The sequence below is a fragment of the Daphnia carinata genome, chromosome 10 (assembly GCF_022539665.2).
Source record: "Daphnia carinata strain CSIRO-1 chromosome 10, CSIRO_AGI_Dcar_HiC_V3, whole genome shotgun sequence".
Taxonomy (NCBI): Eukaryota; Metazoa; Arthropoda; class Branchiopoda; order Diplostraca; family Daphniidae; genus Daphnia; species Daphnia carinata.
Window position 1 is genome coordinate 684,549 of NC_081340.1, and position 27,571 is coordinate 712,119.

The window sequence follows — 27,571 nt, forward strand, 5'->3', positions numbered from 1 at the left end:
GAAACCCCTTCCCATTTGGTCTTACCCCGATGAACTGGAAAAATTTAATTGGAAGCTCAATAACACCTTTGTTCATCCATGAATTTTCTGTAGAAGTATTAGCCAGTACTGCGTCATTATTGTCACTGCACTCTCTGCTAAATGAAAAAGAATGTTCAGAATCACCAAATCACTCTAAACAGGCTTAGTAATAAGTAACGAGTTACAATGGCATCTAAATACTGACAATAATCAATGTAGGCACATCAATTAATTTTCTTTACCTTTCACTGGCAGAATTAGGATTGCTATCTAAATTAACAGTTCCACAAGCAACTTGATTTGATTGATCACTTGCAACTCAATGCCTTTTTGTTTCAAGAGTCGAGGTTCCTAAAACTGAATCAGTTGCCCTTTTTCTCTGTGACTATCTCAGATTTTTGTCTTAATATAATTAATAAGAAATTATAAAATTTTACTTCAGTAAAGAAAACATAATAAAGAAATTTACAAGTCTAAGTTAAAGTTACACTGCACTAATTGTTAAAGAAGTTAGCACTTAGATGTCAACAATCCAGCTCAAGCCAGCCTGCTTTTCAGTTTAAACTTCAAGATTGAACCTTGTTTGGCGTGTATAATTTTTTGCTAAACTTTTAATTTTGGTTCCTAGACGGCGATCTGTGAGCTTCTCGCTTATGGACCAAAAGCTCACGATCAAGCTCGCATTTTTTAAAAAGAGTGCGCTCAAGCTTAAAACTCACCAAATGAGTAAGCGCGCTCACGAAAAGCTCAAGCTCATGTGGAGCTCGTTTCAACTCTGGCAGTAACTACTACAGAAAACCACATTGAAAATATTCCGGAAACCCGAAAGTCAGCCCGACAACAAGACAAGCGACCCAAGACACCACCGAAACCCATGATTTAATTCCAATAAAAGTTATCATGGAATTGTCGGAATAAAGTCGAATCGAATTGACGGAACCCAGCATGGGGGAAAGTGAGATCATGTAAACTGACAAAACAAAAGACCCCCTGAGACCCCCAAGAGTGCCCACTGTTCCACGAAACAAACGTTTCAAGCCAACTTTGACGACCCAGAATTCTAAACCTGCTTCAACCACTCCTCCACCAAAACGATATCGATATGTGACCATCTGTCGGTACAGTTCACACTTACTTGCAATCTCGACCTCCCGAATCTGACCAAAATTTTCTTTTCACTCAGATTTTTAGTTCGATTTTAAAATTATTAACTTGTATCTGTTTTATACTTTGTGTAGAAGTAAAAAATCAGACATAGAAATCATAGCTCTTTATTGAAACGAGAAATGTCACAAAGAGAGGAGAGAGATTTAACAATCAGCCCTTGCCGATATCGGCCACCAATACGGTACAAAGATATATATACTGTGTTACTGAGGTCCTTCCTTGATGCTCAACTTATATCAAAACATACCACTTATTTAAAGGTGTTCTAAGAAACTAAGGATGAAACAGTAGCTACCGAAATCTTATCAAAAATCTTGTACCTTATTCCATAGATTCCGGATGATCATGTTTAAACTGAAGCTCTTTCAGGAAACTACAATGATAAAAGGTATTGATTCGAAAATGGAAGATGTCACTGAATGTCGTTTTGTTTAATCAATGGAATCCATTGTTGGCATGTCTGAGAACTAGGGTACAGTAACAAAAGTAGTAAAAAAATTACATGAAATGAAATTTGAAATATTCAATAGATATTGTAGCGTTATCTTGTTTATTTAACCCTTTGCAGCAAACCAAATTTGAAGAGGGGAAAGAAGTTTCGTTGGACGTCACGAAATCGACGTCCATTGAATTTCCTTTTCAGCCAAAAACAAACAAAAAAAGGTGTTAAAGTAGCCGCTTAGGATCAAACTATAGCTCTCTGATGCTTTGATATAGGAATCAGTCGGTCTAACCACTCAGCTATCCTAATATAATATTAAAAGTAATCGAAATTGACCTAGAAGTTTCGGTTTGACCTCTCTGCCACTCTATTCTGCTGGGGAGTACGTGTCACACTTGTATGGTGGAGCATGTATTTTTTTTCGATAGAGTTGGAACTCGTCACTGAAATATTATCTTCCGTTATCACTTCTCAATAACTTGATATCTTGGCCAGTGTCGCCTTTCAGTTTATGTAGGCAAGTTTTGAAGTGCGCTGGAACTTCCAATTTCCTTTTCATAATGCATACGACATAGAAACCGCTGTTATCGTCTTTGAAAAGAACGTAGTATAGATAGCCTCCTGGGGACGGACGATCCATAGGACCATGTACATCTGAATGTACAATTACATCAATTACTGACGCTCGTTCATGACAACACTTTGGAAAGGGAATTATATTGTACTTACCCAGTTCACACCCAGTACATGGTTTCTTGAAAGAGAGAGATTTCACGATTAGACCGCGCACCAGCTCCTCAGTCATCATTCTTTTTATTGTGTCCGAGTTGACGTGGACAAGTCTGCGGTGCCAGATTTCAATCGGCTTTTTAGTGACGGAGACAAGTGCAAACTTCCATTGGATGTTGGTCTTCGGTAGTAATAGGACTTCATCAAGGCGGTAAAGTTTTTGATTCAGGCGTGTTCCAGTCACAATCAGTTTCCTCTTTTGGTAAACACAACCATGTGTTGCACTGAAATGAGTTTCAAAACCGTTGTCTGCGGCAGCTCCAACTGAGAAAAGATTCACTTTTGGATGAGGAACGTAAAGCACGTCTCGCAGTAACACAAAACGGTTGTTTCCATCCATTTTGATCTTGATGTCTCCCATACCCACTCCTTGCAGACGCGCTTGATGATTGTCAATCCCCCATACGGGCCACAGACTTGGGTCAAGTTTCTTATAGTTTATGAAAAACATTGTTTGACCTGTTATGTGAATCGTCGCTTTAGTGTCAACATACCAGTCTGATGAGCCGTTCTCGGTTAAGCTTGAAAAAAAGGCAAACTTGGGTTCAAGATCTTCAATCGAATTGCTTTCTTCTGGTGGTTGGGCAGTGATAAGGCCGATGGGCCCTGATCCTACTATTAGTCTGTAGAGCAGTTGCTATGCCAGTCGTGATGGCGTCGTCCATTTTCTTTGTTCTCCAAACGGCTACTGATTGGTCTTTGTTCTTACACTGTTCACAAACGTGATTGACCCATTTCCCCTTTTGACTGGTCGTCGTTGACGCGTTTGTTCCGCCACACTGATGTGAGTTTCGTGCTAGGAAGGCCGAATTGTTTGCATCGACACAGATTCCACGGCCTTTTTTGAGCGTCTCTTCCCGAATCAAACAACTCGTAACTAAGGCCAGAGTCTTCTCCGCTACAGGAACATCATGCCAAGCTGAGTGAAAGTGATCATGGTGGGAGTAACGCATTCCCAACAGCAGGCGACGTGGTCTGGACGCCGCACGAGGCTGCCCAGCCGTTTTAATCTATTTGAATTGGGTGGTACTCGACAGAGGGCCACCACTGTAAATTTTCCCCCCTTTTTGTAACTTAGCCCCCCTAGGCCTATCGGCCGTTTCGCAAGAGATGGCAAGGGGCAGTTAGTCGACAAATACACCTCCTGCAATGAACAACAAGTACTACCAGTGCTTCCCGTGTTTCATTCTTCAATTATTCAAAAGGTAAAGTCAGTACACGGGCTGACTGTTCCCTAAATGGTCCTTCGAACCTTTAACTATTTCTTAATTGAAGTCAGTTTCTTAATTTAAGCAATCATTGCTTGTTGTGTAACCGTGGGGGAGTTTTTTGCTCACCCCTCTACGCTAGCGTGTTAAATTTGTGTTAAATTCATCTTTGTTGCTTGATTCCACAAGATTGTTGCCACATATCTTGTGGGCCTTTTTTCTTTTTTTTTACTTTTTTCAACTCTTCCCTTATTGGAGGATATTCATATCCTCCCTTTAACCCTCCATTCTTCATCAAGGTCTCCACAACAAGCTTCAAAATTCGTGACGTTGAAAAAATTAAGAGGGCTAAGAGGAAGGCTGAGGGCTTGAAGAAGCCGTGGACTTGTCCACACCAGCTGAGGCAATTCCGAAACACCCCGGAAGGAAGGCGGCAAATTAATTTTTTCAACCGCCTTGTAACAGCCACAGCTGATACCAAATAACTTGCTTCATCACTCAACTCACTGCTCCCAATCGCAGTCCAGCATATGCCCTTGGCAGCTATAAAAGACGCCGTTGCACCAAAATACCACGGTGACATAAGGTATCGTCCGGACACCCAGGTCGCGCAGAAGAAGGAGGAGGGAGCTATAGCTACACCGGCTCCAAATGGGTTGACCAACACCCCAGCAGCTGCAGCAAACAAGGGATTTTCCCGCGGACATGGTCGGCCAATCTCTCCAGTTGTCGGCCATCATGAACAGTCCCAAGTCGAAGTAGGTAGATCACGTGGACGTGGTCGACCAAGCTCTCAGTCGTCGGCCATCTTGAGCCATTTGAACAGCTGTTGCCTACCCCAGGCGTAGGGCGTAACAACTTGCTCAACACGAAATACGCACCCTTTAAGTCAGGGCAAGAAAATTCACATGGACGTGGTCGGCCAATATTCCCCACAAGGAAAATCCATTGGATGCTCTAAATCATCCATGTAACCCAGTGTTAGCACCAGCCAAAGCAGTGGGCAGCCGAGCCGAAGAAAAGGGGGAAAAGGAGGAAGAAGACGAACACATTCTTTGGATCGACGCGGATCCAAAGGATCTTATTGATTTTTATACAAAACTGTAATCTTACTAATGTTACAATAAAATAATTGATGAATAGCTTTGTTATTTACTTTAAGCTGAAGAAACGAGTTGATCGTACTCCACCAAAAAGAGAAAACCTTCTTACATTATTTTGGAGTTGGGTTGTATGCCTAACTCCCACTAATTATTTTCCTTTCCTCTTTTAGAAAATTAGCGCCATATAGCGCTCAAATGTTCAAACTTTAATATTTTCTTTTTCAAAAAAACTATTTTCTTTCCAGAACTTCAAGCCTACGCCACCTAGTGGTGATAAGCAAACTAGAAAATATAAATTTAAAAAAAAAATTCTCAGAAACTGAATACCCGCCCAATCTAGCGGTACAAAAAGAAACTTATTCAGTATTTTTATCTTTCTTTTTTTTTTGTCAAAACTGAACATATACGCCATCTAGCGGTAAAAACCAAACGATGGTAAAAATTTCTTTTTGTCTCATTTCCTTCTTAAAACTGAATTCATGGCGCTCTAGCGGCCAAATAAGCAACCTTATGTTCTGAGTGACTAGAAAATAGTCATGTCTCACACTCATCCAGTTCGCATCGTGCCGACAAAGAATTAAATCGTTACATTATTATTACTGAAAACAAGGTCGGTTTATTTGCTCAAACGTCATCGAAAGCTAAATAACAGCTAAAATTAAAGCTCTCACTTCAAAAAATGTCATAGGAAGGAGGAAAAACCTCAGTCAGTGGAGTTTAAAAAAATACGCCTACTGATTGGAGCACGGCGTCAGTGATGCTTCCTTTCCATTCAGCGACAATTTAGTGGAAGCAGCAACGGTAAAACTTTAACTTTAAAATTCCATCTGAACCAAAAAAAATGTCACGATTGGCTGCCGCAAAACGAGTTAGCCTAAAAGGCCACCTTAAGAGGACAATGGAAAAAATAAAGGGATACAAGTACCTTACGATGACTGCAGAACTGATTACGATATTGCAACGGAGACGGAACTTCTAAAGCAACGTTATCAAAAATTTATCAAAGCAAGCGACCAAGTACGATGGGCCTTGCAAACTACAAACGCTACCGAGGAGCAAATTGAACAAGATTACTCCACAGTAGCAGAAATTGAAGAAGAAATGAGCAGCATGCTCGCCTCCGTTAAAAACAAACGAGACGGTTATAAAAGACAACAAGAATTGGAATTTCAAGAGTTGCAGCGAAAAGAACAGCGCTAGATAGACGCGGATAGAACAAGTTGCTTCAAGACCTGATCACTCAACAGCAGCAACTGTTCACAAACCAAATTCTCCAACAACAACAAGCCTACGCCTTACAGATTCATCAAATTATGGCGCAAAACCAGGCTCCAGTGCAAGTAGCAGCAGCAGCAGCTCCCGTACAACAACCGATACCTCTTCCCCAAAGACAAATAAAACATTTCAAAGGTTCTCTCATTCAAACACATTTATGTAAGTTTGACAACCTAGCTCCTGTTAAAACCAGGGCGGACGTATCGGCACTGAGAAAACTGCAAATCACCGTCCAGTCTCATATCAATGCCTTTTTTCGGTTCAAACAAATAAAATTTTCATGTCGGTTTTGGTTCAAAAAGATTAGCTTGAAGGACTCCTCGGCATAAAATTAATGAAGCTACCTCCTGCAGAATGCAGAAAGAATGGCCAAGCTCAGAAGAGAACGAAACAGATATCACAGCCTTACAGAATTTCATTAGGGATCAAGTTGACGCTGTGGAAAGGTACAGCCGATGGAAATCGGAAACACAAAAACGCCACAGCAGTCAACACCACCAAGTCCAGCAAAACAAATACCAGCTGCCACAGCATCACAGCTGGCAATTGGAACCACATCTCAACCAGCTCCACACACTAGCAAAATTCCCAAACAATAAAAGCCATCGTCAAACACATCTACTAGGCGACAGGACAACTTTATCATGTGATAATGCACAAGACCATACAATTTTTGCGGGGAAATTCACTACTCCACGGGTTGTTCAGTAAACCTAAAAGAAAAAAAGGCCATCATTGCAAAGCAGAAACGGTGTTTTTGTCAGATGTTTCAGTGCAAACCACGAAACTATGAACTCCCAACAAACTACGCACGCAAACATTGCCAAGCTACACACCACACAGCTCTCTGCGAAAAAAAGACACGCTTCGCCCACCAAACAGTTAATGGCAACAGTGCCATTACAAACGGTACGGTGTCCGCTGCTAGTGCAAACGCCCCCGGCGATCTCGGGGTAAAAACAGCAATGGTAATGTTACTAGGCCCAAATGGAAAGGAAACCAGAGCCATTTTATTCATCGGCTGGACTACATTGAAGACACTGGAGCATATTCTCACACAACATTTGCAAGAAAATTGTGGCTGGACAACAAAAAATTGCTGACGACAGGATTGAAACCAACAACCAAGAAAAAAAAGTCGTAATTCTAATCGGAGTCGACCAGATGTTCGAAGTCATTCCGAATGAAGCACCTATCCAAAGCCCGTGTGGCCTGACGGCCTACACCCCAAAGCTAGGGTGGATGTTAGTGGGACCTTCAAATGAAAATAACTCGAAAAAAGGAAAAGGGATAATCCATCAAATGCTGCAATGTGGTAGCTTTTCAACAACCCAAACAGTAGCTTCATTTGCCACCGGCTGCCTTGATTCAGACAATACTTTTACAAACCTTCCCGAAACACAGGAGGCAAAGGCGGATGGAAAGGAGACCAAAGAATCTTCGTCTCCCCACCCGACGTCTACGGAAGATATTTCAATAGAAATCTCCAAAATTAAAAAAGAAAGGCACTATTGAACAAAGTACGCAGTTCACTGCTTCTTCACTGACTTGCGCTAAGTCTTCAACATTTATTATCTTTGTTCGGGTGCTCTGCTGGGGGCATCTGCTATGTGCAGCTCTTTTCCGGGTTCGTACACCAGGTTAAACTTATACGTCTTGAGCGTCAACCTCATGATCTGCAACCTTGGGCTGCACTATGTGATGGACTTGTTGAGGATGACCACCAGGGGTTTATGATCATTTACAACTGTCACTTTTTGGTCATTCACATATTGGTGAAATCTTTGCAATCCAAATTGAATTGCTAGTAGTTCCTTTTCAATTCGTGCATACTACTACTGCGTGCTCGTCAAGGTGCAAGAGGCGAATTCAAATGGTTGTCCATTCTTCAACAAGACTGCCCCTACTCCCACAGGAGATGCGTCGACCGATATTGTAACTGGGATTTGAGGATTGAACAAGCCCAGACTTGGAAGGTTTGACACTGCTTCTTTTATGACTTCAAAGTCCATTTTACTGTTATTGTCCCACACCCACTCTGTGTCACTTTTAAGTAAAACCCGCAGGGGAAAAGTCAGTTCAGAGAATTTTGAACAGAACTTGGCCAAATAGTTAATCATACCCAAGAAGCGTTGTACCCCCTGCCGATTTTCATGTTGACGAAACGGCACAATTGCTTCTATCTTGTCAGGATCGGGCTTTAAGTACTGATTTCCAATAATATGTCCAATATACTTAATTTCCGACTTCAAGAACGTGCACTTTTCTCTTTTCAGCTTTAAGTTCACTGATAGGCAACGTTCAAATAACGTGACCAGTCTAGTGTTGTGTTCTTGCAGCGTTGCACTCCACACAAAAAATCGTCGAAGTACACTTCTACTCCCTCTAGGTCACCGAATAGGCTAACCATCAGTTTTTAATACGCTTCTGGACTTGAGGGCAACCCAAACGGTAGGCGCAAGAACTGATAACGTTCAAACGGCGTGGCCATAGTCCTCAAGAATGTTGATTTTTTAGTTAGCGGCACTTGAAGAAACCCGGACGTAGCATTAAGGGTTGAAAAAAAATTGGCCTGTCCAATTCTAGCAAATATTTCTTATGCTCACGGAACTTGGAAGTGCTGCCTCTTTATTGCTTTGTTCAGGTCTGGTGGATCTAAACACAACCTTACATCTCCATTCGGTTTCCGAACTACGAATATGGGAACAACCCACTCAGTTGGACCCACAACCTTTGCTACCAAGCCAAGTTTTTCCATCTCTTCTAATTTTTGTTGGACTACATCTCGAATGTTAAAGAGAAGTCACCTTACTGGGCGAACGACTGGGACCGCGCCCTCTTTGACTTGGTTGTCATGCTCACACAGCAGTTTGCCAATGCCCTTGAACAGACCGTCATATTTTTTTAACATTTCCTTTAGGTAAAGTTGCCCCATAGCATCCACTGGCTCCAAGAGATCTACTCTCTGCACAATGTTGAGGGCTTTGCACGACGGTAACCCCAGGATAGGCGGTTCAACCCCATCAACCACTACAAACGAAATACTATGCTGCACACCTTTGTAATCAACTTTGAGCACTTGACTGCCCACGACGTTCACAGGTTGTCCATTATAGGCCGTTACCCGTGGTCCCGGCTTTAGCTGGCGATTCAGCACTTTATCATATACTGCTTTAGGCAAAACATTGCACTGAGCTCTAGTGTCCACTTTAAACGAGACAACTTGTTCTTCAATCTTCAGTGATGTGACACGTGCCAGGTGTCTGCCATATCAGGCTGAGCCACAGATGACACACTAAAGTTTTTTAGTTCTTGCTAAGCGTTTAACACAGAGATGCTATTGTGACTTGCGTTGGCCGAATTTTCCCAAGGCGAACTGGACCGACTGTTTTCTCCCCACTGTTGGCTTTTTTTCACACACTTTAGCGAAATGATTTACTTTTCCCCACTTGGCGCCTTTTTTTCTATACGCCGGACACTTTTCTTTGGCATGCTTATTGCCACAGTAACGACACGAGCTCGGGTGCTGAAACTCTTTGTCTTGCTTATCTTTAGTGTCGTACCGTCCTTCTTGGTTGGTTCTCCTTTTTTTGTTTACTGCATTGACCTCTAAATTACCCCCTGAAGCAAACTGCATCTGCTGGGCTAGACTCCTAGATGACTCCCGAGTTCGACAAATTTCAACTGCTTTCGCCAAATCCAAATTCGGTTCACACAACAACTGTTCACGTACCTCCTGATCCAAAATTCCCATAACTATCAGGTCTCTGACCATACAATCTCTTTGTGTGTCATAATTATACGCCGTTATCAATATTTTCAAGTCTAGAAGAAACGAAACGAATGTTTCACACTCTTCCTGTTTCCCCGACAAGAACCGAAATCTTTCGTAAATTTCGTTGGCTTTAGGTTGGAAATGACTGTCAAACTGCTGCAATGCTGGCTTAATTGTTTCCTTGTCTCCTGGCTCCTCGAACACAAACGACTCATATACCCTAGCACCTTTAGCTCCAAGACACGTGATAAGCACTCCCACTTGCACTATCTCTTCCTCCTTCTCTTTCTTGGTCGCCTTCAAGTATCATTCAAATTGTTTTCTCCAGGAAAACCATTGAGTCGCTTGCTTACCTTCAAAGTTAAACACTCCCGGTGGTCGTAGGCTGAAATCTACCATGACTGCTAAGATATATTGAGATTTACTTGTGACACCATGTAGTACTGGTCCGACACGCTGGAGTGCTTGGTTGAGACTGTGTATTAGCTCTAGGCCTAGCGGCCACTTTCTGCACTACATTATAACAGTATCAATTAGAAATTTCCTACATTTGGCATGCCTCCAAAAAAATTAGTAAGTTTTTACAGATATTATTTTACAGGATATATATGTTTTCATTTCGTGTTTTCAGGAACGTGAAACGGAAGTTGCTAACGAGCGATTCTTCTGTTAAGAAAACTTGGAATTGGAACCAGAATCAGCTGCCCAGTTAAATGTGTCTGATGACCTACCAGGTAAGAAAGTAAATTTCTCTTCTTAAGTTATGTAAACTTTCATAAAATTATTAACTTAAAGTTTTGCCAAGCCTGTTCGTAGGATATTTTAAATTTTATATTAATAAATTGGTGGACCATGAAATTAATGTACGTTGTTCTTCTTTTAGAGGCTACAGAGTATGTTGCAGATGGAGATGTTTCTAATCTTTCCAGTTGTGAATAGGTGGCAGTTGTAAGCAACTATAGTGTCCTTGGTTCTCCAAAGTCATCGTTGCCATCATCAGTGTGCCGGTCAGGACAAATTACATTAAGTTATCCTATTATATTTCAAAAATGTTAAATAAGTTATATTAAATTTCATTACGTAACGCAACATTTCGTTTCAGATGGCAAGAAAGATGTCCTGCTATATCCAGAATCCTTAATGATATATGTTCGACCTGGCAAAACCGACGGAAACTCCCGCTATTTATGCCTTATTGGTGATTGTAAAATAAAGGCCCGGTACCCCTCTGCCGCCAACAATCCCAGAGGAAATATCCGGAAACACATATCGGTAATACTTCTGGTTTCACTCATTCTTTTACTACAATAAGTATTACAGTGACTATGGGTTTAATTAACATTGGGCTTTCGTTTTTAGAAAATTCATAAGAAGGCAGACCTTGAAAACTTCAGCCAACTATGTTGCAATAGATCAGGCCCTTCAAGGAAATTTACGAAAAAAGCCAGAAATCCCCGAACAGCAGAACAACCCATCGAGTCAGCGCAGATATATTTATTTTTTGGCCATCAAAAAGTCCTCACACAAAGAACGTTGGACGGTTATATCGTGGTAAGTTTAGCTATTTTAGAGCGACAAATGTTCGATCTAAATATAACATTTTCTCATGAGGAATACCTTGCTGAAGCAGTCTTGCCTGTCTATCACACAGAGTGACCAGAATTCCAAAAATTCGTCTGTAGACTTTGTCCTCGATTGAAGATTAAGTCTCGAGGATACTACTGGAAAATAATATCAACATCTTTTGAAAAGAAAAAGTCGTGTTAAAAGAAAAGCTAGCGTGAGCAAAATGGGTTTGCACAATTTCTGACTGTTTTTCTACAAGGCGGAAGAATTCTCATGGAATGACTGTACACTGGATAACTGCAGATCGTAAACGAGCGTCGTATTGCCTCACCATTCGCCGTGTTAACGGAAAGTGTGACTGTGAAGTTCTTGCAAAACGTATAGTCAATTCACGAAGAGTTCGATGTAATTTCGAAAGTCGTGGCCACGAACACCGATAGTGGAAGTAACTTTGTTAAAGCCTTTCGTCTTTTCTCTTCCCCGCTGAAGTCAATGGAAGATAAACAGCTCGCTCCGAGTGTGACCAATGCAGAACAACTGAATTTTTCTACTACTTCGGTTAGCCAGTTTCCGTTACTTCATGAACGTCGATAAGAGATATACCTAGGAGAAAATGATACTTCCATGTTAAGCTACCTGGATGAGATCGAATCAGATTTTGCAGAGAGCGACGCCGAAAAGAGCATTGATCCAACATCATGCGCACTTTAAATTTCTGAGGAAGAGGAGTATCCCGAGTTTTCCCCTGTACTATTGCATCCAAAATTCAAATTGGATTGGTTAGATGATTCGGAAAAATCATCTGCTATAAAAAAAACTTGAGGAGAACTATCAAGGTTTCGTTCAAGAATTAGCTTCGGGAACAAGCGGTCACAGGTACAGTATTCTGCACAAAAAGAAGAACACCCGATTTTATTTTTAAAAGCCATCTATGGGCAAAATATATTAATTATTGACCTCTTTTAAATAGGGTTAGGGCGGGTTTGGCGCAAAAACGCTATAAGTTGGGAAGGGTAGTTTTAAGTCCAGACACCTTTTGCTAATGCCTCAGGTGTTACGAAAAATGTCTGGAAAAAGTAGTCTAGTCTTTTTTTGTTAGACCCCAACCCCCATGCCCCAGGCTAAGATGACAAATATCTAATGAAAAAAATATTATCCTCAGTCACCCACTTTGTTCAACGGCGACTTTACAGCACGGGAAAAATTTCGTCGATTCTGAACAAGGTCGTTTAATTCTCTTTCTGCCCCGACAAAGTTCGTTCCATTGTCGGAGTGTACGGACGCTGGCTTACCAAACAAGCCGATGAAACGCCTGAAAACGAGCAAAAAATCCTCTGACGAAAGTGACTCCGCCAACTCCAAATGCACAGCACGGGTCACCAAGCACGTAAAAAGCGCACCGTATCTTTTGAGGACTCTATTTCGACCCGGACTTGTTTTCAGAGGGCCGAAATAGTCCACGGCTGTATGAGTGAAAGGTGGCGAAAAAGAATTAAGTCGAAATGCCGGTAAGTCACCCATCATTTGGGCCGCGGGTACCGCTCTCTCCCTGATGCAAGACGGACAAAGCCTACGGATCTTCTTGGCCACTTCCCTCCCCCGGATGATCCAAAAATGTTGGCAAAGCTTGGCAAACAAATAATCTGTGCCGGCATGATGCATTTCTTCATGTACAATTTTGACTATCTTCTCGGTTAATGGATGTTTGTTCGGCAGCAAAGGAGGATGTCGATTATCGTACGGCAATTTGGATCGTTCGATTCGTCCTCCTAAACGCAGTAAACCGTCTTCTCCAATGGTTGGACTGAGAGATAGAAGATGTGAAGCGGATGGCAGAGGTTTTCCTCGTTGAAGCGACTGGATCTCGTCGAAGAAAGCTTCCATCTGACATCTCTTGACCAGCTCTAATGCGTCACCTTCTAACTTTAAAAAGGAAGAGAGGTTAGTCTTATCTAGTTGGAATTCCGACCAGTCAAATGGATCCGAAGCTGCTCGAACATGGTACTGCTTGATGTGCTTCAGTTCCAGCGTTGCGGCCATCCATGGCAGATCTTGAGGCCACTCCGACTCAGCTTTAAAGAGGACTTCTGGGCCGTCTTGCCAGCTTTTGGGAAACACTCTGTCACCTATGGAACAGCGTGGGGTGGCGTCCGCTGGATTCTGGCGTCCGGGGACGAAGCGCCATTCTTCTGTCTCGGTTAGAGTTTGAATTTCGCCGATCCGATTAGAAACGAAAACCTGGTAAAAAGATGCAGTGGCTCTAATCCAGTTACGCACGGTGCTGCTGTCTGTCCAGAAGAATCGTCGCTGGATCGGATGTGTTAGGGAGCTGTGAATGGCTGCGGCGATCCGGGAGCTAAGCAGGGCAACGTTCAATTCCAGCATTGGTACCGACAGCGTCTTTTTAGGCGCGAGTTTACTGCTGGCTTTTACCATCCGTACTTGGACACTTCCAGAACGATAAGCGTTGCGGAGATACACCACCGCCGCGTACGCTTCTTCGGGAGCGTCTCCGAAAACGTGCAGCTGGGAATTTCCGATTTCAGATTGTTCAGAAAATAAACAACGGGGAATGGAGACCCGAACGAGCTCTCGAAGGCTGGTAAACCAGGAATCCCACCAAGCTCGATCATTTTCATCCACGGGATCAGACCAATTCAATCCTTTAATTCCGAGTTCTTGCAACCGAATCTTGGCCTTTACGACAAATGGTGCAGCTATTCCTAGCGGATCGAACACGGAAGCAACTTTACTAGTGAGGCTGATCCTAGTATATTCCTCGTCTTGCGGGCAGTTGACTCGAAAACCCAGCGTATCGTCCCGAAAGTTCCAAACCACTCCCAGCACTTTCTCACTCCCACTATCCGCCAGCTGTAAATCTGACGGCGGACATACTGATGGCCCATCTCTTCCGTGCATCTCCCGAACGAAATCGACAGAGTTGGAGATCCACTTCTGAAAATGTAAATCAGCTGCAGCCAATGCTTTTCTTACGGTTGCGGCCTCCTTTACCGCTTCGTCGACCGTTGTGGCTGATCCCAAATAATCGTCGACGTACATCTTCGTCTTGACAGCGTTGGCGATTTCTTCTCCCACCTCTGCATCCATAGCGGCCCATCGAGTGGTGTGGATGGCGATAAATGGAGAACAGGTCGCACCGAAGGGTAAGCGATTCATCCGGCATACTAGAGTTTTGGAAGCCGCAGGATCCTGCCACAGAAAGCAAGCTGCTTCCTCTTCGGAATGTATGGAGGCATAGCCCTTGTCGATCGTCTTCTTCATAGCAACTCGATAGTCGGTTTCGAATGCTGGATCTCTGTCGAACCGCTTTAGAAGACCCCGAAGACGCTGTTGGGCCATCAAACGATTGCAGACGAGGTTTGGTTCCCCTGTCCGCCAAGTGATAGGAACCTCATATCCTAGCTCCAATTTTCAGGTCCCAGCTTCCAAAATGGCAATGGCTTGTCGTTCGTCTGCGGACACGCCTACCAACTTGCATTCCGTCCCGAAGTTTTCGGTATCACAAAACTGGCGAAATGCCACTGTTAACTCTTCAAGGTATGTAGAGCTAGTGATCTTGTGCGTGCGCACAGCAGCAATGATGGCGTCATTTTGAACGACGCCTCGAATAAGCCAACCCAGACGACTCCTGGTGGCGGTAGGCTCATAATCTTGGCCGACCCTAGATTCGAGAGGAACCAAAAGATGAGAGTAATCGGTGCCAATTAGAATGTCTACTCTCCCGCCAGACTTCGTGACTGGAAGATCTGCAAGATGCGCCCAGCGCAACTTAAGAGTCGCCCAATCTGTTACAGGGGTAGCGCTGGCGACGTTGGGAAGAGTGGAGCAAGAGAGATTCAGTATCTCGCCGGAATCGGTGCTGATCTGGAAATTCAAGCGGTTAGATGCATAGCGATTCACTACACTTCCGGCGCCGTCCACGGTTAGGATTTGACGGACCCCAACGATCTTGAGAATCTTCGCGAATCCCTGTCGCATCAATGTAGAGTCACTGCCTTCATCGATGAACACATTGGCCATCACTGCGTTTCCGTCGCGGTCCAAGATCTTGAGCCACATCATACCCATGGCTACTCTGCAAGGTCTTTGCCTTCCTGTTTGCACCATGGTCGTTCTGGATGACTCTGCTTGCGGGTTACTAGATCCTCTGGAGGAGTCGTGGAGGAGCCCGTGTTTGGCACAAAAAGCCACTCTTTCTCCCACTGCCAACGATTTGAAGTCTCCATAGTTTTCCAGCTTGTGGTCGCTTTCACATTTAAAGCAGAAAAGACTGGAAGCGCCTTTAAAGGGAGAAGAAGGGTAATCCGGTTTCCGGTTGGAGGAGGTTTGATGACTGCGGGCTTGATGACGACTACCGGACATGGGTACAGAGCTATGAAGCTGCTCTGCTGCGATGCTGTAGGCATTCTGATAAGCCGCTGCTCTTTGACTCAACCAGGTGCCGAAGATGTCCAGATTCCTTGTTTCCAATCCTCCCAGCCGTCCGTCGTTCCATGCTAATCTATCTGGAAGTTGGAGACGCAGACAAACTTTCTCAATCAGGTCCGGTGCATAGGTCTCTCCAATCCTGCTGAGCTCAAACAAATGCGACCTCATCTTCTCAGCGAAACGTTTGAATCCGATTGTGTCGTTCTTCAATTCCAACCTGTCAATCGCCTGGAGGTGTGCGGCTCTCATCACATCTCGACGACCGCAAGATTGCTTTAGGCGACGCAGTGCTTCCATATAGGCGGCTTCACCGCCTCCTAGTCCGTGAACTAGGTCAGAAAAATCGCCTTTCAGATAGCGTTTGAGCAAGGCAAGCTTTTCTCCGGCGGTTTTCCTGGTATCGTGGACGAGGGCGCGAAACAAATCTATCCACTCGAACCAATCGAGAGCTCTGCCGGTGCAGTTTTCAAGCTCTGTTCTCACCGACGAACTGCAAGGAGGTCCACTGTTCGGCTTCAGACGCCCGGCGGCATAATGGTCAATCCAATTGTCTGGTGCTGCTTGAGAATCCAATGAACTCAGGTGACGTTGTTGCTGCACCCAGTTGGACGCGAGGGAGGTGAATGGAACACCGGCTTGGCTAACCGAGGTGCAGCGATCTTCTTCCAGACTCAATTGTCGCAGAGCTTGTTGAGCCTCTTCTGCTGCAATGCGGGCGACATCAGCTTGGCTGGAAGCTTCTTCGGCTTGCTGACGAGCTTCTTCTCCTTGACGATGCGCGACATCTGCTCTCTGCCTGGCGGCTCTGAGGTTTTCGGTCAGACGGGCTGCGTCTGATACAGGGGCAGACTGAGCTGGGCGAGATGAAGCCTCAATAACTACCGAAGGAGGCTCTCCTACTCTTGAGGCTAGATGATCTTCGGCCGTCTCAACGACTTCGCCAGCGAGCTGGATATATCTTAGATGCATGCTGTCCTGTCTGTCGTTTTCGGCCTGGTCTTCAACCGTCATTAAATCAGAATGAAGCTGGTTTGCTCTTGCCAGCAAACTGTCGAGATGTCGCATCAGCGCTGAGATGGCACCTCGCGATCCATGGGAGCAAATGAGGGTGTCAATTTGGCGCGTAGTAGTCGTAAGTTGATGTCGAACCACCTTCCGCTGTCTTTTCCAGGTATCGATGGTAGCTGGATCCCCTTCCACATCTCTTCTCACGGCTGAGTCTCCACCAATGGCTCCATCATTGAGCCCCAATTCATCCATCTTGCTCAAGGTTGCGTCTTGCAAAGTAGCAACAGCAAGAAGTCAATACTTCTTAGTACAATCACGGTTTGTGAAATCTGAAAGGCAACCAGCTCTAGGTTGCTGGTAGGAATACGACGAACTTCCGCTGATGAGCTCCGGTTCGAAGGACCAATATGTTTCGTAGCTCGAAATAAGGGAACTCAGAAGTTGTAGAGTTGCGACTTCGCTGTTGTATGCAGCGACTGGAATTGCCTTTTATTAGTAACCAGTCTTTGCAAGTGTGTATCAGCGTGTGGTGTCTGTAATCACAATTAAGGTTAAGGAAAGCTAGGCATGCAACATATACAAAAAATACCTGAGATGGCACGAGAGACAGTGTTTTGCCACTCAAACTAAGGGATCACACAACACAAGTTACCTGCAATTTAGTTTACGGCGGTCTGGAATGGACCCACATGTAAAATAGGACAATTAGATAAGGAGAAAAGAGACAGAAAATAGAATTTACCTGAAGGAATAGATTCACTAACGATAAACACAGTGATTACTTCAATGACAAATGGTACAGCAGACGAAAAGTTGCAAGAGGAAGGCAAATATAGGAAAACAGAAAGGCGCCAAAACTATACGATTAATTAACACGCGTTGCCAGATATTATAGGCTGCAGCGCTACATTTGCGCCGTAACACAAAGCGTAAGTCCCAATAAAACTGCGATAGCTGAAATATTGATTGACGCAATCTATCGACAAATTTTCTTAGAAATAAATTTTACTCCTAGATGGCGTTTAGAAAGTAAAAGTAACGCGTATCGGTAACGCGTGCGATACTTGAAAGTAGTATCGCGATAGATTTTTGGAAAATTGAAGTGTTGGTTCCGCGATACCGATACTTCTTCAAAGTATCGCTTCCAGCCCTGCCTAGACTACAAGGGACTTCATACTTACATTATCCTGTCATCCAACAGGATAAAACAACAACAAAAATGCGACCGGTCTTTGACGGAGCGGCTAAATCCAAATTTGGACCAAGTTTCAAAGACGTTCTGGAAACCGGCCCAAACCTGAATCCCGATCTGCTAGCCGTTCTAATGCGATTCCGATTAAATCGAATCGAATTTTTAAATGTCTGCTTATATGAGCAGTTAGTTGCGTACAAATGGAAACGAGTTCCATTTGGATTCAGTTCTAGTTCATTCTTGCTACGAGTTACTCTCAACAAGCACTTGGATGGCATGGAGCCACTGCACTCTACAATACTGTACACTACAGTGAACCAGCTAAAGGAACAAATTTACGTCGACGACTACCTTGGTGGCGCCAACAAAATCTCCACAGCAGAAACTAGGATTCAGGAAACCAACTCCACCTTCCAGAAGGCTAAACTCAACATGCGAAGTTGGGTGACAAACGACGAAACACTTCGCAAATTTCTCAGTGAGAAGAGTCTCATTAACCCCATTGTAAAAATTTTCACTCAGTAGGTGGAAGAAGGCCAACAAAACGTCCTAGGTATTCGATGGGATACCGAATCAGTCACCTTCCAATTCGAACCCACACCTATCACTGAAGCCGCAATGGAATTGAGGGACCTAGTGACCAAAAGAATACCCTAAGGATATCAGCAAGAGTGTTCGATCTCATTGGGTTCTTAGCACCCACTACACTCCTGCTAAAAATTATCCACAAAAACTTTGGGAAGCCGAAATTGACTGGGATGTCGAAGCGCAACCTGAAATATGACAAACATGATATCTAACTGGGTTGAACGAGTTCACCAAATTAAAAATCCCTCGTTGAATAGGCTACTCAAAAACTGCCGTACAATCGGAGGAAATTCATATCTTCGGAGATGCGTCTGTGGCAGCTTACGGAGCCGTTGCTTACGATAGTCTACAAGCAAACAACAACGAAATCAGTATCCACTTTCTCGCTAGCAAGACGAAAGTTGCCTCTCCTAAAGAAAAAAACCACCTTACCAAGATTGGAATTATTGGGTCGGAATTAGCCGCACTGTTGCAAAATGTCCAAATGATAACGCTTTGCCCTTGAGCGTTTTGTCTTCTTGTTAGCCGCGGGCTAGTTTGTATCCCTGTTTTCCTAACCACCTGTTTTAACCCCCTGTTTTTTAGATGAATATGACGCGTTCGAGGTGATTGTGACGAGACGCGTTGAGAGACGAACGTTGAACGTCGTTACGCAAGGCCTAGATACAGAAATTTCAACGTGTTCGTTGTTTTGCGTTTATTTTTTAAGACTTTTCCGCAACAGCGTGGCTAATAGCTAAAGCAGAAGATCGAGCAGCAAAGCACACTATTTTTCAAAAAAAACGTAGAGTAGACGGCACGTCTGATCAGTGGTACCACCCCGGTCCAACAGGAGGGGACCAACCATAAACACACACTGAAAAGGAATGAGATTGAAACAGGCAAATACAACGCAAACATTTTAACAAATACATCGCGAAATGCGAACGATGACATTTTCTGGGCGTCGGACAAGGCTGCTCAGCCCTCCTCCTATGTTTTACTTGGAAGTCCTCCATCGTAAATTACCTTTTGTAAATTAAGCCCCGCCCTAGACCTATCGGCCATCTCTCTGCAGAGGGCAAGAGGCAGTTAGGTAGAAAAACACTCCGCAGAGTTAACGAAAGTAAGAAGTTAAGTACCGCAAGTAGCCAGTATTATCCCGTGAAATCTTTAAATTATTTCGTGGTAATTAAGGTCACGATCGATTCGTATGTTATTTAAAATAATTTGAGTAAAAAACGCAGACAATTCGGCTGGGATATATCGAAATTTTTTCAATTCAAATTGGGTTGTTTGATAATGAATATTTATTTTAACTTGTGCCTTATAAATACCTTTTAAGCACAATTCCTTCTTGACATCCAGAAACGGTGTTGGAAGAAGAATAATAATTGCACCGCAATTGAAATAAATGTGATGATATGTCACTTGGTCAGAGTGAATAATGTAGTCGCACAAGTTCTTTTTGCAAGACTTGCAGCGTACACAAGCTGAATATCTTCTGCATATTGGCATGTGCTAAAAGCCAATATGTCCCTTTCATGTTGTTGAGGCTTTCTCTGCTAGCGAAGACCTTGCGGAATCCCATCTTCATCCAATTGGGTAGCACATATTTTCTAACTGCTTTCTGTGTGTCGACGTTACCTTGTATTTCTTCATTGTTATCCTGGACAGCGTCGCGATTTTCGAGCGTATCTCTCTCTTTTTGACATATTCATGCACTACTTACTAAATCTAAAAGATTTCCTTCCAATTCTACAGGTTCTGTTTGCTTTGTTTTTTTTCTAAAATTCAATAAACGACTTTTCAGCAGACGGTTTTCGCGTTTGGCCGTATTTACATTTACGTTTGCACTTTTGGCCGTATTTACATTTACGTTTGCACTTTTGGCCGTATTTACATTTACGTTTGCACTTTTGGCCAACAGGATCTCTGGTTCCAACGCGTTGAACCATTTCACAGAAACGTTGTGCCGAAGTCTGTGAAACGGTTCAACGCGTTGGACGATTCTAAGTTGATTTAAACAGGCTGGTCGCGAGGCAATATGTACTACTTAGTACATAATCGCGCCTACATTTTTCTATATGGAGAAAGTGTGCGTTGACGCCACTAGGGCATTGATTTGGTTGCTTTAGTGGTTAAAGCACTAACGTTAAACCAGTTAAACAATAATGCGTGTAGCGCATGTCTTTTAAATTAATGAAATTAATTAAAATAATATGAATTCGGTTGATGTAAATTTTTCCAATGAGGTAATATGTACAATATAAATACTAATATATATGTTACAATTATGTATAGATATTTATATATTAAAAGAAATTAAAAGTGTTAGTTTGGTTAACTAGGAAATAAAAAGTAAAACTAGAAATAAAAAGTCATTTGAAGGTTGCCCTAAGCCCTTGGGATTAGTCGGGTTATAGAAGAATATCCGGAAATGGAAATGGATCCCGGGAATGATGCAAGATTGTCGTCGATCTTGCATCAGTGGATCATGGGTTTCGCGTTGATGGAAGTGACTTTATAAAATGGTAGGACGAGAAGTTAAAAGGGGGATTCTGGTGTGAGTTGGTCTGTCTGTGCAACGCTAGTTTTGGTGATGATCGGTGTTTGTGCGGGCGGTGTTGGTTTTAGAGAGAGAAGTTAGAGAGATACAGAGAGAGTAGGAATCGAGTTTAGTTTTTAGATTTTTTCGTGGAGTGACAATTTGTGCTTGTTTGGACAGTGTTGGTTTTTTTGGTGAGTTTGAGTATTAGTGGGTAGTGATTCTTTTGTTTTCGATAGTGTAGAGGCCCGGTGGCCTGACGTGTTAGGCCTCGGATCTGTATTAAATTAATTTCAGACCGAAGAATAAACATTGAGTCTATCCGGTGGCCTAAAACACGCTTCATTTCCGTTACAAACAAAGAAAAAGATCCCGGGCGTATTGTGAGCTTGCGTCCAAGCGCGCGTTACAATATATTACTATTATATATGTACGATACTATTATATATGTACGATACTATTATATATATACAATACTATAATATATATTATATATATATTCTGCTTATATAATGAATATGCACAATTGGTGTTGTTACTGACTCCGTGCGAGAGTTGTAACAGAGTAAGAGAAATGAGAGAGGATGAAGGATGAGGGTGAATGAAAGATGACGATGAGAAAGGAAAACAGACTTTATTGCTGGATTTAGAATGAACAAAGGACCACACGCTTGATTGAACGACAAGAGGGAAAAAAAACCAAACTGGGTCTAAACTTAAAGTAATGAGACTTGAGCAAAAACTGGGAGGCAAAAAACGAGACGAACAAAGGACTGTCTGGAACGGAACTTTTACGCATACTCCCCTTTTCCCAAAAAGAGGGGCCCAAAGAAAAGGCGAACAAAGGGTCACTACATTTGCGGCCCGTGCCCCCTACAGCACTGCCCGCGAGGGCAGCACCGTAGGTGACAGGTGTGGTAATTGAAATAAAAGAATATAAAAGAAACAATTTTTTAATTATTTGTCAGCTAAATAAATTAAAATAATTAGTTGATTAATTACAGTAAATAGCCCTTCAGATTTTCTTAAAGAGCTATCTATTTTTGTGTAATTGTTATCAACATTTTCGAAGGGAAAAAATCGTAAAGGCAAAATGTGTTTTTGTTTTTTTTCGATCTAAGGTTCTAAGGACGCAACCGATAAAAACAAAAAAATAGATGTTACGCTTAAACTTTTTCCTTTTCTGAAAATTTATTGTAAATTTCATAGAATTAGATAGCTCTTGATAAGAGCATCGATTGATGCAAAATTTGACAATTTTGACTGTTTATTTTCCTCATATATAATTATTAAAGGATTTCATGATTTTAGAAAGGGGAGGGGGTGTGTGAAAAAGACGAAACTTTGCATTGATTGTTTGATGCTTAATCTTCGTTGTTACCGAGTTGCCATGGCAACCCGGATCGGGCTTCGCGCGTCAACCATTTACCCTTCCCTTAGTTTAATTAGCGGCCTACTGTGTCGCAATTCTGAAGTGATTTTTTTTTTTTTATACATGCTATGATTAATGACGTGTAAGGAGGCTCAGACGCTTTTCGACCGTGTCGTGACGCCATTTTTCGCTTGCGTTGTCTCGTTTTTCTGTTAAGTTGAATACAGCTTTTTTTGTGACTAGTTCGCCATTCGTTTTTCGTTTTCGTTATTCGGTTATACGCTGCAGACTTGTTTAGTTTGCAACATTCGTCAAAACAGGAAATCATTATAATATTTTTGTTGCTGATGATTCCAGGAACAAGTTGTTATAAACGTTTACTTTTAATATGCTATATTTAACCCCAAAAATTACGTTTGAAAAAGTGGCTTCTGATAAACCATTATGGCGGCCATTTTTTTACCGCGCCAAGTTCAAATTTTAAACCGATATCGAGTTAAGTGGGTTATTTCCCTGTAACTCTGTAAGTATTGCAATTTGAATACTGAAAATGAAATTACAAACCAAGTTCAACTTACCCAGATTTGGCATGTGAAGCAAGTGCACTTGAAGGCACCCCATCACAAGGTTGAAATTTCTGCTGCCATATGACTCTACTTACTGCTTCGTTAGTGAGATAAAGGGTATTCTATTCCAACCAAAATTCCTTGTTCCACAATTTTTTGTAAAGAATTAAGTAAGTATTCACTAAGTATTTTAAAGGTAAAAACTAAAACTTAAAAGGAGATTATTTTGTCCGTTGCTTCTCCATCTTGTATTCAAACAGATCAACAATACATATGATTAGCATGGCAGTGATTTCCATGTTTTCTGAATCGCAATTATGTATTTTTAGGAAAATCTGAAATTTTTCCTAAAATGGAAAAGTGGGAAGGGTATAGCTTTCCCACTATATCATCTCATCTAGACAGAATCCCCATCGGGAAATTCAATATAGGTAAGAAACAGCTGATTTGCCAAGAAAACGAATAATTTTCCTAAAGCAATGTTTAATTTTATGTAAAACGATTAAATTTTTATAGAATTTCAAGTGGTATACCATTTTTGTCAAATTGTGGGGCTTGAAAATAAGCCCGGCAAAATAAGCCCGACTTTTCCAACAATTTAGTGTTAATTTCCAGAATCTTCAATTTAGCTATAAAATCAGTTTTAGTTTCGAAATAAACGAGAATAAGGGAAATTGATTTCGTATTGTTCATGCAATCAGAAATTTACTACTTACTAAATCTAAAAAATTTCTTTCCAATTCCAGGTTCTGTTTGCTTTGTTTTTTTTTCTAAAATTCAATAAACGATTTTTCAGCAGACGGTTTTCGCGTTTGACAGTGTTTACATATAGGCTAAGTTTCGCTTTTGTCCGACAGGATCTCTAGTTGGCGTTGGACCGTTTGACCGAAGCGTTTTGCCGAAGTCTGTGAAACGGTCCAACGCGTTGGACGATTCTAAGTTGATCCATTCGCCCAAATACATACCCACTGAATGCGGGGCAGAGCCGTACTTATCCGATAGGCGTCAGTTTGCCTGTCCAGTTTCTGCAACACCTTGCACCGTCGCTTGACATCGTCTGCAGAAAATTGCGCACAGTAAAAAATAACAAATAGAAAAATAAAAGTTTGAAGAGGATAAAGGCTTATCTTTGACGGATATTGTTTCTATTCGTAATGGGCAACAAAATATCCGTTGATAGTAAACCTGTCTTTGGAATCCTTGCTGGATTAATATCAAGTTCATCCTTGTTAGTTATTTGGCTGTTCTATGAAAGAATTGGTAGAGCAACGAGATTGGATAGTTTGAAGGAAACTAATTATAACATAGCGCAGCTCAATTCTGCAATAGATAGTCTAAGAAAAGAAATAGAAGATCTAAAAGAAACCAAATCTTTGAAAGCTGATCTTGGTAGTGAAATTGATGAAGATTCCAAGTCAAAAAAGTCATTCAAAGTAGTCCGTTTCAAGAAAAGCTTATCATATTTGTCATCCACAAGTGATGCTGACTACCAATCAGCATGGTCAGACTGTGAAGGACCAACAGAAGAGTTCTTTGATTTTCCAGAGAATGATGCCCTTGCTGAGCAAATAAAAAACAAGTAAAAAACATTTTCTATTTAAAAAATAATTCCCAACCTTATAAATGTTTCCTTAGTTCATCAACCAAGGAAGCCATAGATTTGTTCGATAAAGTTGACAGTTTATTAGAAGGATCTTCAGATGATTATAAAATTGCATTTGGATTATTAAAAGATCATGAAAGTGAGGTTGTCATCTTATTAAATTCAGATCAAACAAGATCAATAAATGTCAGGCTTATTGTACCATAGTTTGGCTGCAATGTGGAATATCTGTGGCGTGTTGCCAAATCCTGCAGAATGTCTGCTCAAGCATCATGTGATATAGAAAAACAAAAGGAATTAAGTTTCAAAGGTAAATTTTCTGATTGTAAATGTTCTTATTGTAGTCCTCCACTTTTCTCATGTCAAGTTTAACAAATTGTGTAAACAGCCGTTGATTGGGCACGAAGAGCTTTGGCTGCAGATGAGTCTAACGCCGAAGCCAACAAATGGTACCGAATATTGATGATATTTTTATTCTACATTCTTAATGCATTTATTTCCCTTAGGTTTGCTATATCATTGGGTGCAACGAGCTGTTATTGTAGCGTTTCTGAAAAAATCCGAAATGGTGTTCTTTTTAAACAACATATTGATAAGGCAATTGAAATCAATCCTTCGGACTACCTTCTTCACCATCTTCTCGGTCGATTCAGTTTTGAGGTATATCTTTGCGAGAAACTACTACACTCAGTTAGCACTTAGACAAACACAAAAATTAATTTTTTTTGTCTCGTAAACCATCACAGGTATCGTCTTTATCTTGGATCGAGCGAAAAGTCAGTACACCTTCGAAAAATATTTTGAATAAAATTACCATCAGTTTTTTAATTCAGGTGGCCACGGCGCTCTTCAGAGATATTCCAAGTGGATCTGTCCAAGAAGCTCTGTCAAAGTTCATGCTTTCAGAAAAACTGCGAGCGGAGCCATGGAAAACCAATTCCCTCTACATTGCCAAATGCTTTATTCAGTAAGACATAATACTATTAACTCATATTCCTTTATTTTCTGCATTTAGGTGAATTAACATCAGTTTCAGATGATATTTACTAACATCTGTATAGGTTTTTAGAAAATCACGTGATAACATTAAAATATCTTGAAGTTATTCGCATTTCGCTGTTTTAGAAAAGTGGAAACAATTAGTGCTGTCATATTTCATCGGCTTGTGGGACATTTTTATGCCTTACAAAACTTTTCGTTTAGTACAGAAGTTTGTTAACTTGTTAAGTCTATAATTTTTTTTTTCTTTATTTAATTTTCAGTTTAGGGGAATATGCCCAAGCAATGCACTGGATAAACCGTGCATTACCAATTCCGGTTGTAACGCCAGAAGTATTTTCCGTTTTTTAATTTTATGCCTTATACAAAATAACAGCATGTAAACTATTTTTTTTTTCTACAGGATCGGTTGTCACAAGACGAATTAGTTGTTTTAAGTGCCAAGTATAACTCTTAATAATATTTTTTTCTCAATTTGTTTATACATTTCACATGCCATACACAAAAGGATTATTTTCTGGATGAAGAAGACAGATATAGTGATTATTAATTTCTTAATGAAGAAACCGTTTCATAAGGCTCAGGCGTGTTTAACATTTATTTTTCGTATTGCATAATCGTAGTTCGAGTCCTAAGAATTTAGAGCAAGTCGTATTTTGTTGTTTAGTTAAAGAAAAATGACAGTAACATTCCGGAAAAGACAGATACGATTATCAGAAACGGTGTGCTCAATAAACCATTTGTAAATCTAATTTACTGAATTCCGATTTTGCAAAACTAACTATCGTGCTTATTATAATTTAGCTGGTTAACTAGTGTCCATTCGGTACATCGATGGTTTTACTATATCTAATAAATTGACCGTTTGAGAAGTATATGAAATTCTAAATAATCGGGAACTTTCCAGAACTGTAAGCGGCAATAACAAAGTTTGAAACTCAGGAGCTCTGGACGTGCGTACGCCATCGATAAGTTGAACTAATACGTATCTCTATATTTACTTTTGTAATTTATTTATGTTTTTCTACTGTGTCGAAATTTGTGTTTGGTTTCGGGCTTGTCAGGAAATTAAAAACTTTGGCGGCATTAGATGCATAAGGTAGTTGAGATCTTCATCTGTTTTACCTCCTTTTCTCTTTACTAGACGTTCCTCGTGAAGAAGCAGCCAAACCCTTGCTTGTTCGCCTAATGAAACAATGTTTGTGGCTTTCCAATCGTTAGCAAGTTTATCTTTTTTTAATGGAAATTTCAAAAAAGAATGCAAGATAACGTTACACTAATCAGAAGCCTGAAGCAATTTGGGATATGAGTTGTCTATTTGATTTGTTCTTAAGCTAATGAACATCTAAGCAGTTCATTGAAGAAGCCGTGATGGCAGATTTCAAATATAGTACCACTTCTTCATCGGGGGTTCAACACACTGACCATCCCTAAAGACGGCGGACAGGTTGCGTCACCATCTCAAAAACCAGATCAGAAGGAAAATTCGGAAAAATGCCCTTTTTGATTCATAGTTGATGCGCAATTTAAACACGATCCCACTTACATACGATAGCTAATGGTATGTTTGCTTGCATTAAAAAAAAAATAGAAAGCTTCGACAATCTCTGTCAAATTTCGAAAGTGCGGCTTGCAAGTATTACAATCATTTTACGCAACGAATGGGGTCAACTACGTACGTTTATATGACATAGCTGATATTTTAAAAACAGGAGTTAAGAGAAAATTGGTTCGTTAATGTGTGCCCTAAATTTGGTTCATGTGCATTTTGGATGGGTATACAGTATAAAAACAATTTAAACTTGGGAAACCGCTTGCGATAACTTTAGAGCTATGTTAAACATCTTGCTTATGCGAATACCTACACACTTACGGTAAGTCCTATTCGTACCAGATCAGACAACACTCTTTAAACCCTTAC

General features: G+C 41.4%; 3 protein-coding genes and 1 long non-coding RNA gene across 5 annotated transcripts; 2 read left to right on the forward strand and 2 right to left on the reverse strand.

The window, feature by feature from the left end:
• Nucleotides 1–3,992: 3,992 nt before the first annotated feature.
• LOC130689304 (regulator of microtubule dynamics protein 2-like) lies at nucleotides 3,993–26,179 on the forward strand. 2 transcript variants are annotated; one of them, XM_057512312.2, is made up of 10 exons: nucleotides 3,993–4,006; nucleotides 24,163–24,627; nucleotides 24,684–24,795; nucleotides 24,859–24,961; nucleotides 25,040–25,100; nucleotides 25,158–25,311; nucleotides 25,398–25,427; nucleotides 25,485–25,618; nucleotides 25,914–25,983; nucleotides 26,054–26,179. In XM_057512312.2, exons 2-10 carry the CDS (start codon nucleotides 24,203–24,205, stop codon nucleotides 26,105–26,107), a joined length of 1,143 nt encoding a protein of 380 aa, XP_057368295.1. In that variant the 5' UTR covers nucleotides 3,993–4,006; nucleotides 24,163–24,202; the 3' UTR covers nucleotides 26,108–26,179. The 2 variants fall into 2 exon arrangements, with proteins under 2 accessions (XP_057368295.1, XP_057368296.1); XM_057512313.1 differs by lacking the exons at nucleotides 3,993–4,006; nucleotides 24,163–24,627 and having other exon boundaries at nucleotides 24,684–24,790.
• On the reverse strand, nucleotides 12,505–14,706 carry LOC130689291 (uncharacterized). The gene has a single exon (XM_057512292.1). The coding sequence runs from the start codon at nucleotides 14,704–14,706 to the stop codon at nucleotides 12,505–12,507; it is 2,202 nt and encodes a 733-aa protein (XP_057368275.1).
• On the forward strand, nucleotides 18,023–18,520 carry LOC130689293 (uncharacterized). The gene has a single exon (XM_057512293.1). It carries the CDS (start codon nucleotides 18,023–18,025, stop codon nucleotides 18,518–18,520), a length of 498 nt encoding a protein of 165 aa, XP_057368276.1.
• Nucleotides 23,283–24,070, reverse strand: LOC130689307 (uncharacterized). The gene is made up of 3 exons (XR_009000694.2): nucleotides 23,765–24,070; nucleotides 23,582–23,677; nucleotides 23,283–23,519 (listed from the first exon to the last, which is right to left on the reverse strand). It is a non-coding gene; the product is annotated as an uncharacterized LOC130689307 (long non-coding RNA).
• Nucleotides 26,180–27,571: the final 1,392 nt, after the last annotated feature.